This window comes from Pipistrellus hanaki (assembly GCF_964339955.1).
Source record: "Pipistrellus hanaki genome assembly, chromosome: 7".
Lineage (NCBI taxonomy): Eukaryota > Metazoa > Chordata > Mammalia > Chiroptera > Vespertilionidae > Pipistrellus > Pipistrellus hanaki.
The window spans coordinates 41,497,696-41,513,903 of record NC_140509.1 but is presented as its reverse complement, the minus strand read 5'-3'; the positions used below and the strand labels follow the sequence as shown (position 1 = coordinate 41,513,903).

Below are 16,208 nucleotides of genomic sequence, written 5' to 3'. Positions count from 1 at the left end.
ATTCTCACAAATGAATGCATATAAAAACTGGTAAAAACTAAGTAAGATCTGCAACCTGCTCAGTGGTTCTGTACCAATGTCAATTTCCTGCTTTTGATATTATACTACAATTATATAAGATGTCAAACTCCAAAAGTCACATATTGTTTTCCCTATTTTGATCATTTTGAGTATTTTATATGAATGGAATAAAACAGTATGTGATCTTTTGGGGTTGACTTTTTCACTAAATGTAATTCTCTTATGTTCCATCCAAGTTGTTTCATGTATCGATAAAAAGTTTATTCCTTTTCATTGCTAAATCTATTCAGTTGTATGGATGTATCAGAATTTATTAAACCATTCTCCGGTTGAATAGTTAAATAATCTTTTAACCAATTTGAGTTGTCTCCAGTTGTAGGGTATTGTGAATAAAGCTGCCATGAGCATTAATGTACAGGTGTTTGTGTGAACATAGTTTTCATTTTTAGGGGACAAATACCCAAGATTATTATTGTTGAGTGCGTGGTGGATTTAAAAGAATGTGCCAAACTATTTTCCTAAATGAAATTGTAATTGTCTATGTTATTCTGACATAATACTGATTGTGTCAACTGCAATTGAAAAATAAAAAATTACTTTAAAAAACAGACTTTTATTCTCTCACAGTTTTGGATGCTAGAAGTTCCAAATTTGGCAAGGTTGATTCTTTGTGGAGGCTTGGAGGAAGATTCTTTTCCATGCTTTTCTCCTAGCTTCTAGTGATTGCCAGCAGTCGTTGGCATTTCTTGGCTTGCGGCTCCTTCAGTTGTCTTTGCTTCATTGTTGACATTCTTCCTGTATGTGTCTATGTCCACATTTTTCTCTTATAGGGACACCTTGGTTCAGTATGACTTCATCTTGATTATATTTGCAAAGCCCTATCTTATATAATCCTATATAATAAAAGGGTAATACCCAAATAGACCCTAAAGGTGGAATGACCGGAATGACCAGTTACTTTGATGCGCACCGACCACCAGGGGGTAGATGCTCAATGCAGGAGCTGGCCCCTGGTGGTCAGTGTGTTTTCACAGGGGGAGCTCCACTCAGCCGTAAGCCGGGCTGACGGCTGCAAGTGTAGAAGTGGAGGTGGGAGCCTCTCCTGCATCTGCAGTGCCCAGGATGTCCGACTGGCTAAGCTGCCAGTTGGACATCTCCTGAGGGCTCCTGGACTACCAGAGGGATGTCTGACTACCAGCTTAGGCTCGATTCCCCAGGGAGCAGGCCTAAATTGGCAGGTGGACATCCCCCGAGGGGTCCTGGATTGTGAGAGGGCTCAGGCTGGGTTGAGGAGACCCCCCCAACCCCAGTACACGAATTGTTGTGTACTGGGCCTCTAGATTCCAAATAAAGTCATATACAAAGGTGGTTAAGATTTGAACATATCTTTTTAGAGGACATAATTCAACTCATTAATCTTTATAACTCTCTTGTTTTATATCCTTGATAGTCTGTTATTGTATGCTGTATATTAGTACATTCAGTAAATATTAGTGTCGATTGTGTGCAAGGCTCTTATCATGGGATACAAGAGTCATAATTTTTTTATTTTTATCTATCTATCTATCTATCTATCTATCATTTATTTATCTCTATTTGTCTAGATATTTATCTATTTTTAAATTTATTTGGTTAATCCTTCCCCAAGGATATGTAATCCAGGTACCTTCCCTGGACTGGGAATTGAAATTGTGACCACCCTTTGGTGCGTGGGCTGACGCTCTACCACTGAGCCATACCAGCCAGGGCAAGAAGCACCATTAAGATTTTGAAAACTTTTTACTAATTTTCTTGATGTAGTTTTGAGTCTTTGTTTATATGTTTTATTTTAGCTTATAAACTTTAAATTTTTATTATTAATAATTGTACTGAAAGTCATAGTTAACATGTATAAAGCATTAACTATTTCCTAGGCAGTGAACTAAGAGCTTGGGCTTAGAAGCCAGCTTGGGTTTGAATTCTGGTTTGCCAATTACAGCTTTGTGGGCAAGTTAATAACATATTCATGTTTTAGTTTCCTCATTTGTAAATAAAATTAGTAAATAAAATAAGGCATGCAGCCTAATGCTTGGTACAGGACTTTATTTAAACCTTATAACTATGAGAGAATACTATTAGCTTTACTCCTGGATTGGGATTACTTATTATGACAAATTCATATGCATATGTAATGTATGTATGTGTATATGTTATATACTCAGATACATTCACATACAGACACATTATCCACATAGACATCCACACACATTCCTACATGTGGCTTGACAATTAAGTCACACAATACACTTCCTCAGTTTTCTTGGCTAAAGTATTCCTATATATTTAGAAAATTTATTATTTTTTGCTCAGCCCACTTTATATTCACTTCTCATTTTGAACCTGGAGACAGACATCATGGATTTTAATTCTAACTCACTGAGAAGCTGTAATATGATGTCTAAATCTTTGCATTTGGCAGTATACTAATATACATCCTATGAAGGAAGTAAGATCACTGGAGAAGCTATGTGGGAAGAGGAGAAAAGTAGGCCTAGTGGTGGCAAATTGCAGAAAATACCATAAAAAGTACATTTCATTTAAGAAAGAACTCACCTGATTGATAGATCTGTCTACACATAAGCTAAGGAATCTGGAAAAATCAGTAGAGCACATGACAACTAGTTATATTTTAGAAGCACACAATTGTGTCTATTTCGTCATGTGTGAAATTGAAATGTTTTTGTTATTTCCCCCCTTAACAATAGAATTGGAATCGTTATGTAGCTCAGTTTCCGTAAGGCAAATCCAGCAGTAGGTATTGAATAAGTGAAATAAAAATAAGAGAGAGAAAAATAACAATTTGGAAAATACAGGTTATTTTTCTCCAGAGAATTGTAGGCTTCAGAATGAGTTGGAAGATGTATAATTCACTTTTTTTCTTGGCTCAGTTCAGGTCTACATTTCTTAGTGGGACTATCTTGCGAGGCTGAGTGCAACTACACCAGTTAGTGCTCAACAGAGGAAGTAATGATTTCTGTTTTAATGCAGAAAGAAAAACTGCCCGAGAGATTAAGTTGTCAAAGAGATGAAAAAATACGGCCACGTGCTCTGTTTTTTTCCTGATTATTTAAAGGATTTACAAGGGACTTTCAGCTGTACACAGCTATTACCTTATACACTCACTTCAGAATTTAACTGCCTCATGTGATGGTTTCTTGGAATGCTGGGCTGATGGTGCCTGGGGCTTGTTTGGGTTGGGGTGTATTTCAGATAGATGCTATCCCTTGCACTAGCCTCTTGTCTAGTAAATCATAGGTGGAGCAGCAGATGCTGAAAACTATTATATATCAGTGCTTGCTTTTTTAGGTAGACTTTTTATGATATTGAAGTGGAGTGTGTTTTGCTTATGTTCATGTTCCATCATTAGTTTGGGGTTTAATTTATTTCATTTATTGCCTACTAAATTCTAGGCCCTGAATAATACTTGGATAAGTGATGTGTATGTTGCTAATAGTTCATTGGCAGAGTGAGCATAAAACCTTGCCAATGTGTGGATAGATGAACTGGCATATTGTCATTTAGTCAACTTGTTTTGGAAAAAATTCAGTTACTAGTAAACCTGTCCCACTTTTCCCCCTTAATAAGGTTAAAATGGGCTTGCTGGTGGATTTGACAAATACTTCGAGGTTCTATGACAGAAACGACATAGAAAAAGAAGGAATCAAATATATAAAACTTCAGTGTAAAGGGTAAGTCATGTATTAGGTTTCTTTAATATTGAAACCTTTGGCTGAAATGTGTAATTTCTTTTAAAAACAAGAGTTTTCATTTTGCTAGACATGGTGAGTGCCCTACAACTGAGAATACCGAGACATTCATTCGTCTGTGTGAGCGGTTTAATGAAAGAAACCCACCTGAACTTATAGGTATGTTTGACTTGACTTTACCACTGTTGCATAGTTTACTTCTAGTTGGGTTTTAATTCTCATTTTTGCAAGTGAGTTGATGTGAAGGTATGTTTTCCTTTTAAAGCAATCACCAATTATAGTAGAAGACTAAATTTTGCAGGCTATAAAATAATTGAATTTTTGTAGTTTTAGTAATTTTCAAGATAAAGCCCTAATCAACCCTCTTCTGTACTATTGGGAAACTCTAAATACTATGTATTTATTTTTTTTATAATTGTGCATTTTATACCATATGTATTTTACTGAAATTTTTTTTCCATTCAGTATCTGAGAGTGAACCATGCTGATATATATGTGTAACTGTTCATTTTTTCTGTTGTGTAGTATCCCATCATCTGGATATACTATAGCATATTCATTCTCCTGTTTATGGGCCTTTCTTTCAGCAAATATTTATTGACTGCTACTCTTTGCTAGGTACAGGCTCTTGGAACATATCAGTGGAGAAAACAGAAAAAAAGCCCCTGCTCTTCTGAAACATATTCTAGGAGTGGGGATGGTGGGTTGGGGAAGGCAGGCAAAAAAACAATAAATATAATAAATAAGTAAATGGCATTTGGGTTATTTTCACTTTTTTTCTATTATAAAACCCTATTATAAATAATGCTGCTAAGAGTGGTCTTCTAGAATTTTTAAGGTTTGATTTTGAGCCTTGATTTATTGTTCTTTCTGGTATTTATATTGACATACAGTTTGAATTGAAGATCCAATTTAAATGTTTTTTATGTAACCAATCATTTGCTTCAACACAGCTTATTGAATATTTTTCTCCTGAAATCTAAAGGCCATAAATTAACTTCTTATTTGTACTATTGGAAAAAATTTTAAATTCGTTTGCCTTTTATTTTTTTGTAATTTCAAAAATTTTAAGTGGCTAGTATTTTCTGCTTTTAGAGAATTAACAGAAAAACTATTAGTAATAATAAGGAAGTTGAGCGGACATATAAGGTGTCCCCTAAAATTTATACACAAATTGAATGATTATAAAGTCACTGTTTATTAACATACAGTTCATTTTCAAAATTTAAAAGAATCTACAGAAATAGATTATTTTTTTATTAATGTCTGTTTCCCCACTGATGACTATTCTAATCCAGGCACTGCTGATAATGTGAAGCAATAGAATTGCAAACATTAAGAATTATTTTGTTCAGTATTTGTGTGCCTTCAATTTGTCAATGGTTGTTGGTTTTCAACCCTTAGAAGTTAGATCAGATCCTAAACAATCTAAGTTGAAAGTTCACGCTCTAAACCACTTCTCTTGTCTGTAACAGAAGTATAAAACAAGGAATAAAGTTATTGAGAAATGTAGGATGTCTTTATGAACAAAATACACTTGAACATTAAAAGATTTGACAAAATGGCTGAAACTGGTTTGGCTCAGTGGATAGAGCGTTGGCCTGCGGACAGAAAGGTCCCAGGTTCAGTTCCGGTCAAGGGCATGTACCTTGGTTGTGGGCACATCCCCAGTAGGGGATGTGCAAGAGGCAGCTGATCAATGATTCTCTCTCATCGATGTTTCTAACTCTCTATCTCTCTCTCTTCCTCTCTGTAAAAAATCAATTAAAAAAAATTTGATGAAATGAAGAAATTTAAATATTTTAGTATAATTCCAAGCAAAGACCAAATGAGACTTTGGAAGAATTACTATGAAGTTTGTATTTGTAAAATCCATTGGCTCCATTAAGTCAAATATTTATTGAGCATAGAAAAAGTTTGACAAATCAAACAGGCAAGATTATGAGTAAAAAGATTTTGGAAAACAAAAATAATGAGGGGATATTCCTTACTAGTTAGTAAAGCATATGGTAAAGCAATAGAAACAACAGTTATTTCCTGGTGGTAGAGGAGATCTCTTTCAAGTCAGAGAGGGAAGGGTAATTATTCAACAAATGGTATTAAACAATGAATGAATGAAGGAATGTATGAACCTTTATAGCAACTCTGAGTATCTCCATTTTATAGATAAGGAAACTGATTCTTAGAGAAGTTAAGTAGTTTGCCCTTGCCACACATCTGAGTGTTCTGACTTCAAAGTCCAAATTTTTAAGTAGTTGTTACACTGATTTCCAGATTGATCACATAAAAATGAAAAAAAAAATCTGTATTATAAAACACAATAGAAACAGCAAAAAGATATTTGACAATTTGGGAAAAACATTTGAAGCATAGTATGGGGACCCTATTCAGAGTATGCCAAATGTTTAAGGCCAATTGGAGTATAGAGGCCGTGTTCAGAGTACACCAGATATTCAAGGCCACTCTGAGCATGGGAATCTTAATCAGGGTGTCCAAGGCCTATACACTAGTGCAAGAGCAAAGCCACAGTAATCTGTATATTCACTGCACAAGTGTGCCCTTCTGTAACCCAAAAGACTGACCTCACTACCTGGCAAGAAGCCTCTCGTGTAGGTAGTATAAAGTATGTTACTGACCCTCCAGCAGTGTGTGGCTGCTTGGTGAGGCTAGCTCCTATGTTGGGTGCTCCTTGTTAGCAATGGCTACATGGCCACTAGCTTCTACAATAAAGACTCTCTCATACACCCACAACATCTTATGGCTTCTCTGTCGAATACCCAGCGTTCAAGAAGGTCCAGTTCCTGCCGGGACCAGTTTGGCTCAATGGATAGAGCGTCGGCTTGGGGACTGAAGGGTCCCGGGTTCGATTCCGGTCAAGGGCATGTACCTTGGTTGCAGGCATATCCCCAGAAGGGGGTGTGCAAGAGGCAGCTGATCGATGACTCTCTCTCATCGATGTTTCTAACTCTCTATCTCCCTTCCTCTCTGTACAAAATCAATAAAATATATTAAAAAAAAAAAAAAAAGAAGGTCCAGTTCCTGGCAGAGGGGCTCAGACCCAACATATATATCACAGATTTAAAAAAATGAATATTTTTACATATAAAGAAATTGTATAACCCAATAGGCAAGAGAGATATTCCTCAATAGAATAATGTAGGAAACAAAGTATGATTTTTAATAGGTGAAATACAAGTAGTCAAGAAATGTGAAATTTTTTTGTTCTCACTTGTTAATAAAAAATAAAAATTAAAATATATGTTGTTACCGTTCCCCATCAATTTGTCAAAGTTCTAAAAGATTATAAAGAATTGGATAAAATGGGTGCACTCATATATTGTTAATTAGAGTGTTTATTAGCACACCCTCTCTGGTGGGACAATTGGATGATGTTTCTCAAGATCATTAAAAGTGTTTATGTACTCTGATTCATCAAGGCCACATCTAAGACTCTATTTTAAGGCAGTAGTCAGATATGAATACAAAGATTTATGAGAAAGGAATTTCATCACAGCTTTGTTTATAATAAAATTGGAAGCAGCTTACATATCTCTTAAAAGCAGGTAATTTATGTTGTACAGTATGCATCTGTTATTCAACAGAAGAACAATAATATGACAACATATGACATAGCATTATGATATATATGTTTACATAATTACACATTCACATGAATATGTGCAACAAGTACACATACATGCACATATATTTAGGTATATGACTAGAAGGTACACATCCTAAAATAACACTGAGACCTTTATTTGAATGATTAGAAACAACTATTTTCTCATTTGAGAGCTACCATTATAGCAGTATATGCTGAATGTACTTGAAGAATTCAAAGGAGGGCAGTTAAGAAGTCTTAAGAATCAGATTTCATGATTTCAGAATTAACACATTTAGAAAAAGAAGTGAATCCTTACTATAAATTGCTTAGTTGTAATCTTCAGAGAACTGATAGGAAACATTTCTCTATTGAATTTTACAGGTTATAAAAATTATAGAATTCTGCTACAATATTTATATATTATATATGTGTTCATGTCATGGATGGTGGTTCTGTTCATATGGATCGAAGTGAAGCCTTTGCTTTGGGCCTGCCAAGTGTTGGAGCACAGGTTATGCTAGCAATTATTTATGATAGTAATGCTCTGAAGACAAAATAGGAGGTGGTTGCTGATCACACCTTTGAAATAAAAGGTAGCAAAGAATCAACTTAAGTGTTCCTATGATCTGAAAATATTGGCCTACTTTTATACTATTTTAATTGTGTTTTAGTATCAGTGATGGAATTTTCATTAGCCTTGCACACATTCTTACTGCAGCATAGTTGTGAACAACAGTGAACATCTGTGATATAGCAAAAATTAAACTCATTTATTTTCAGTTTTTTATTTCAAGAAAGAACAAATTTAAATATAATAATGTTACATGCAATAAACCTTACTATTTCAAGAAAAATGATCTTAAATATGTTACATACAATAAACATTAATATCTCAAGAAAAAATGATTTTAAATACGATATTACATGCTTTAAACACCAATTATTTGAGAAAAATGACCTTACTTATAATGTTACATGCAATAAACATTAATATTTCAAAAATAAAAGGATTTTAAGTACAATAATATTACCAAAACTGTACTAACATAGTATGATATCACATATTAAATATGATATCACAGTAGGAAATATTAAAAATCTGCAAATAACAGGACTACTTTTAGTATATTCTAGTATTTTCCCCCCCTTGGGCTCTATTTTTGTTCATTAGTTTATGTTGTTCATTATATGCCACAAATGAGAGAGATCATGTGATATTTATTTTTCTCCGATTGGCTTATTTCGCTTAGCGTGATGTTCTCTACATCCATCCATGCTGTTGCAAATGGCAAGAGTTCCTTTTTTACTGCAGCGTAGTAGTACATTGTGTAGATGTACCACAGTTTTCTAATCCACCCATCTGCTGATGGTCTCTTAGGCTGTTTCTAAATCTTAGCTATTGTAAATTGTGCTGCTATGAACATAGGGGTGCATATCCTTTCTGATTGGTGTTTCTGCTTTCTTGGGATATAATCCTAGAAGTGGGATTATTGGGACAAATGGGAGTTTCATTTTTAATTTTTTGAGAAAACTCCATACTTTTATGAATGCTCCATGTGCACTTGAGAAGAATGCATATTCTGTGTTGGGTGAAATGTTTTAAGATGTCTATTAAATCCATCTGATCCAGTGTGTCCTTTAGCTTTTGTTTCCTTATTAAGTTTTTGTCTGGAAGATATGTCCAGGAAAATCTGAGGGGTGTTACTATGACTGTATTATAGTCAATGTCTCTGATCAAGTCCTCTAGAAGTATATATATATATATATATATATATATATATATATATATATATATATGTGCACCTAATGTTTACCAGGGTTATATCCTCTTATTGGATCAGTCCCTTTAGTATTATGTAGTGACCTTTGTTGTCTCTTGTGATGACCTTCATTTTAAAGTCTATTTTGTTGGATATGAGTATTGCTTCTCCAGCTTTTTTTTTCTTTTCCACTAGCATGGAAACATTTTTTTCCATCCCTGTGTGTGTTTTGTTTTGAGGTGGGTCTCTCGTAGACAGCATATAGTTGGGTCATGCTTTTGTATCCATTCAGTTACCCTTCACCTTTTGATTGGAGCATTTAACCAATTTACATTTAGGGTTATTATTGAGAAGTACTTATTTATAGCCATTTTACTTCTGTATGGATAGGTTTCTCTCTCTGTTTCTTCTTCTCAGCAATTCCTTACAGCAATCTCTTTAGCATTTCTTGTAATGTTGGCTTGGTGGTGATGAACTCCTTTAGTCTTTTTTTTTTTTTTTTTTTTTTTTTTTTTGTCTGGGAAGCTCTTTATTTGACTGTCTATTTTGAATGATAGCCTTGTTGGATATAGTAACCTTGATCTCAGATCCTTGGTTTCCATTACCTGGAGTACTTCATGCCATTCCCTTCTGGCCTGTAGAGTTTCTGATGAGAAATCAGGTGTCAGCCCTATGCGAACTCTTTTGTAGGTAACAGTTTTCTTTTCTCTTGCTGCCTTTAAGATTCGCTCTTTGTCTTTAATTTTTGGCATTTTAATTATGACGTGTCTGGGTGTGGGTCTGTTTGGGTTCTTCTTGTTTGGGGTTCTCTGTGCCTCTTGATCTTGTGTGACTTTTTCCTTTACCAGGTTAGGGAAGTTTTCTGCCATTATTTCTTGAAACACCTTACTATTCCTTTCCACATTTCTGCCTCTTCTGGCACACCTGCTATTCTAATATTTTTATGTTTCACATTGTCCCACAGCTCCCTTAAACTGTCCTCCTGTTTTTTTTTTTTTAAATATATTTTATTTATTTTTTACAGAGAGGAAGGGAGAGAGATAGAGAGCCAGAAACATTGATGAGAGAGAAACATCGACCAGCTGCCACCTGCACACCCCCCACCGGGGATGTGCCTGCAACCAATGTACATGCCCCTGACTGGAATTGAACCTGGGACCTTTTAGTCTGCAGACTGATGCTCTACCACTGAACCAAACCAGTTTTGGCCTGTTTTTTAATTGATTTTTCTTTTTGGTTCTCTAATTGAGTGATATTTTCAACTCTGTCTTCTAATTTACTGATTAGATCCTCAGCTTCCCCTAATCTGCTGTGTATTTCTTCCAATATTTTCTTCATTTGTGTTATGTCATTCTTTATATCTCAGACTGTTCTTTTTTCAGTTATATCTTTTTTTATACTGTTGAGCATTTTTTTTTTTTAATATATTTTATTGATTTTGTACAGAGAGGAAGGGAGTGAGATAGAGAGTCAGAAACCTCAGTGAGAGAGAGTCATCGATCAGCTGCCTCTTTCACACCCCCCACTGGGGATATGCCCGCAACCAAGGCACATGCCCTTGACTGGAATCAAACCCAGGCCCCCTCAGTCCCCAAGCCGACGCTCTATCCATTGAGCCAAACCAGTCTCGGCTGTGGAGCATTTTTAACATCATTACTTTGAACTCTTGTTTCAGATAAATTTCTTATCTCTGCTTCATTTATCTTTTCTTCTGGAGAATTCTCTAGTTCTTTCATTTGGGGGTGTTTCTTTGTTTCCTCATTTTGGTTATCTGTTTGGGTTTGTGACTTTGTATTAGGTAGATCCTCTACACCTTTCTTTTTTTTATTTTATTGATTTTTTTACAGAGAGAAAGGGAGAAGAATAGAGAGTTAGAAACATCAATGAGAGAGAACATCAATCAGCTGCCTCCTGCACACACCCTACTGGAGATGTACCTACAACCAAGGTGCATGCCCTTGACTAGAATCGAACCTGGGACCTTTCAGTCTGCAGGCTGGCACTCTATCCACTGAGCCAAACTGGCTTCACTCCTACACCTTTCAATTTCTAGTGCAGGACAGTGTTAAAGGCTGCTTCTGACTAATTGGATCAGGCAAAGACTTAAAGCCTCCTGAGACTGCCTCAATCTACAGACTAATAGGATTCCAACTTGAATTGCCCCCAAGCAATCATCCTAAGGTGTGGTTTCCAAGTTCTTTTTAGTGGAAAATAGTATTTATAGACAGTATTATTAGACAGCTTTTAAACTAACATTTTTGCAGTTAAACATATGAATGTTCAGACCAAGTGGGACAAATAGACTATAAGGAATGTCAAATCAGTTCAGGTTAAGTTTTGTCCCCAAACAATTTACCAAAAATTTTATTTTTTTATAGCTGTTTTGAAATTATAATTACAAATGAGATTATGTAGCTATAGTGCATTTGTTTGCAGGTACAGGAATAAAAATAGTTACTTTCAGAATATGAAATTTGTGAGCTGGAAAAATTAAAAAAATCTGTTTTGTATTAAAAGAGAAGCACCTGATTTCTTGGTAAATCGTAGACTATGCATGATAGATATAGAGCAAAATTAATGCCTGTAATTACTTTTCATGTTTCTAGTTATAAATGCACATGATAGCTTTGAATATGTATTTTCATGAGTAGCACGCAGTTATTTTTGTAAAAATCTTTTTATTAAATACAAATAAGATAATTTGACACATTACAAAATTTTAATAATTATTTGTTTCTTTTTAATGTTTTAATTTTTGTTGCTCATTTGAATCAGGTCTCAACCTCAGAACTATTGACACTTTGTCCTGGATAATGCTTTATTTTGGGGGTCTCTCCTGTGCATTGTAGGATGTTTAACAGAATCCCTGGCCTTATCCTGTGCTAGTTGTGACAATTAAAAATGTCTCCTGATATTGTCAAGTGTTCTTGAATGGGTGGGGGATGGGACAAAAGTGCTCCCAGTGGAAAACCACTGATTTAGACTGCTCAGATAAGTTTTTTGATCCTAAAAAAATAATTTACAGTATTTTACTGTTGAGATAGAGAGGAAATGGTGTATGTTGAGATCAGGCTTTATTTAAAGATATATTGCCACTAGACCTTTATAAGTTACCTCTTTCTAATTTATAGTTATATATCCACTACGTATATTCTTTTTCTCCTTTTGTTGGGGAGATTGTTTCTTCTCTTGATTTGATTAAAAAAAACATGCACACAGTTTTCCCTTATTATGTAGATTAGTGTTAATAATTTTGGAAATGCTCTATACATTTATTTCATTATTCTTAGCTTACCTAGAAAATGAAGACAAATTGAATAAGAAGTTAATTTGAAATAGTTAACAGTGAGCTAATCTTTATATTTTAAACTGTGCTTTTTACTTGCCACTAGATGGACCTACTCTCATAATGAACTGAGGAAAAAAGAATTCTTTTTTAAAATCCTCAATCGAGCTTGTTTTCATTGACTTGTAGAGATAGATAGGAAGAGATAGAGAAACATCAGTGTGAGAGAGAAACATCTGCCAATTGCCTCCCCAACATGCCTGACTAGGAAATTGAACCTGCAACCTTTTGTTGCATGGGACAATGCTCCAAGCAACTGAGCAACCCAGCCAGGGATAAAATCTTTTTAACATTGAAGACATATCAGACTAAGCTTGTAGCATACTCAAATAATGGAATTATTTTACATTAAATGCATAATCTTCCTTTTTTGGGGGTAGAGATTTGTCAGTAACACTTAAACTTTATATGTATTTTCACAATAAAGAATATTAAAAGAGCAATTGTACTTTCTTAAATTATATAGTCACATGACTTAATCATTTAATTGGCAATTATTCTTATATTTCCTGTTCATAAAAAAATATTTAGTCTTGCTTGAGTAAAAGTTAGGTGCAAAAACAGTAGTGGTTTAGGTGAGAACATACCTCAAGTTAGAATGTTTGCTGCTTAAACTGGTCTGAAATATAAAGCAGAAGGGAAATTTACATGTTGGGTTAAGATATATATTGAATAAAAGTCTTTTTACAGCTAATGTTATTGTAACTTTTTTGAATTCCCCTCTCTTACAAAGCAGTGGAGGATGATGGAATTTATAGAATTTCATTATAGCCATTTACTTCTAAGGGTGTTTTTTCTATTCAGGGCTGATCTCTTTATTTTTTTCCTTCAGAAACTTCATTTTAGTTATGACCTTGTTCTCTATATTGTCAACCTCTGTAACATAACTAGGTCCTTTCAGCTTGTAAACATATTAAAGCCTCTAATATTAAACTAGAGGCCAGGTGCATGAAAATATAGAGAGCTAGAAATGTCGATGAGAGAGAAACATCGGCCAGCTGCCTCTTGCACACCCCCTACCGGGGATGTGCCCGCAACCAAGGTACATGCCCTTGACCGGAATCGAACCTGGGATCTTTGAGTCCGCAGACCGATGCTCTACCACTGAGCCAAACTGGCTTCGGCCTGCCTCTGCGCTCTTAAATCACGACTTTGAGTTCTAAGCATTATGTGACATTTAAACCACCAAGCTCTGCCGAGACCGGTTTGGCTCAATGGATAGAGCGTCGGCTTGGGGACTGAAGGGTCCTGGGTTCGATTCCGGTCAAGGGCATGTACCTTGGTTGCGGGCATATCCCCAGTAGGGGGTGTGCAAGAGGCAGCTGATCGAAGACTCTCTCTCATCGATGTTTCTGACTATCTCTCTCCCTTCCTCTCTGTACAAAATCAATAAAATATATTAAAAAAAAAAATAAACCACCAAGCTCTAATGTCTTGAATCTTCCTTTTTTCTTTGTTTTCTGACACCATAACAGTTAATTTTTGGTCTTTGTTTATGGTTCCTCCCCACCCCACACTTATTCTTGAAAGGTTGGTTTTCCTCATATTTAATCCTTAATTTTCTTCTCTTATGCATCTTCTTAGCAATCTTATCCACACCATAGACCTCTTCCATAGTTGACTATATATTGCTTATTTTTGAATGTACAGCTCTAACCAGACCTCTCTGTGAAGCTCTTTACCATTATTTACAAATATTCCTTAGTCCCATATGAACCTTAACCACAGCATGCCCAACTGTATGTACTTATTCATTGCCTTGGCTGTAGGATGATGTAACTCCTGTACTTCCTAACCTAGTAAATAGTACCACTGCCCAATTAGTCACGCAAGTCAGGAAACAAAGACTCCTTTAAAATCTTTTCTCTCAATATTGACAGTCATTTATCCCTCAGAATGCAGATTCTACCTTAAATGTGTCTTCAGTCTGCCTTTCCTCCTTGTCCATATCACTATGACCTTTGTAACTCAGACCTTGTCTCACACATTAACTATTGAGATGGCTTCCTTATTGGTTTTCTTACTTCATTGTTGCTTTCTCTATATCTTCTGTTGAGCTACCATTGGAGTGGATTATCTGAAACTTGATAATTTTGTTGCCATGCTAAAAATTCTTTAATATTTCCCCATTGCCCTTATTATTTCTTTAGTATGATGCAAAAATTTCTTCAGGATTTTGATCCTCTTGCTGTCTCCAACTGCATTTGGGATTACTTTCTTATCCTATTCCATGCTCTAGCCATTCTCATTCATTTAAAGTTTGCTGTATGTGCTAATTTGATTCATAAATTTACATTTGTACAAATTTCTCCTATTGTCTTCAGTTTCTTTGTATCCTTGTTTATTGAGCATTGTGTATTGACTAACTTTTAAAAAAATTTCTCATTCAAGGATATGTTTTCATTGATTTTTAGAAAGAGGAAGAGAGAAAGGACAATAGATATGAGAGAAACAGACCGATTGCCTCCTGTATGGGTCCTGACCAGGAATTAAACCAAGAATCTTTTGGTGTACAGGATGACATTCCAACCAACTGAGCTAACCCACCAGGGCCATTGACTAAGTCACAGGATGCTTTGTATACATGGAGAGTAGTTTGTAAAAGGTAACATTAAAAAGAAAGACATAGCCGAAACCGGTTTGGCTCAGTGGATAGAGCGTTGGCCTGTGGACTCAAGGGTCCTGGGTTCGATTCCAGTCAAGGGCATGTACCTTGGTTGCGGGCACATCCTCGGTAGGGGGCACATCCCCAGTAGGGGTGTGCAAGAGGTTGCTGATCGATATTTCTCTCTCATAGATGTTTCTGACTTTCTATTCCTCTCCCTTCCTCTCTGTAAAAAAAAAAATCAATAAAATATAAAAAAAAAAGAAAAGAAAAAAAAGAAAGACATAGCTTGGTTGTTGTGACTTGGTGATTGAGCATCGATCTATGAACCAGAAAGTCACAATTTGACTCCTGGTCAGGGCACATGCCCTGGTTGCAGGTTTGATACCCAGTAGGGGGTGTGCAGGAGGCAACCAATCAATGATTATTTCTTACCATTGATGTTTCTGTCTCTCTGTCCCTCTCCCTTCCTCTCTGAAATCAATAAAAATATATTTTAAAAAATGGAAGACATAATCTTAAATGTCTGGATAGCCTACCATTAAACAGAAATTACAGGAATGCCTTTATTTTGAGGTTTGCAGGAGAGTGAGTTAACCCTGGCAATAAAGTTGTAATGTTGGTAACACCCATCAATGTTATTACACTTTCAAAGTAGTTAAAATGATTTAAAAATTAATTATTTTTAGAATTTATGAAGCTCATTTTCAGAACATAGAGGTAAGATCACTGATCTCAAATATGTCCTGATAAAAGACTTAAGGAAAAGAAAACATGTTTTTTCTCATGTTTTCTTCTAAAAGTTTTCTTGAAAGATTATAAAGTAATATAAAGATATAGTCATATGGTTTCTAGAGAACTTCAAAGTAGTTTTATTTTTAGTGTATATCTATAGTTATTTTCTGTATTCAGTCAGGTGTGTGTGTGTGTGTGTGTCTGTCCCCTTAGAGTTGTGTGCTTGATGAAAATACCTCCTTATTTAAAATCCTTACAATTTTGGGTGTTAAGAGAAGTTTTTAGATCTTAGAGATAATTTGCAACTAATCAATACCTTATAATAAATCTATATATAACACTTAAACTTCTAGCTGGTGTTATAAATTAGATTCTAAGCAACTTCAAC

At 35.2% G+C, this 16,208-nt stretch overlaps 1 protein-coding gene across 3 annotated transcripts in view; it reads left to right on the top strand.

The window, feature by feature from the left end:
* RNGTT (RNA guanylyltransferase and 5'-phosphatase) overlaps positions 1-16,208 on the top strand; it is a 181,622-nt gene that overhangs the window by 8,190 nt on the left and 157,224 nt on the right. For all 3 annotated transcript variants that reach the window (XM_084890442.1, XM_084890441.1, XM_084890440.1), the window contains exons 3-4: positions 3,646-3,749; positions 3,838-3,926. In XM_084890442.1, the coding sequence (XP_084746568.1) occupies positions 3,646-3,749; positions 3,838-3,926 (193 nt within the window). The remainder of the gene's footprint in view (positions 1-3,645; positions 3,750-3,837; positions 3,927-16,208) is intronic.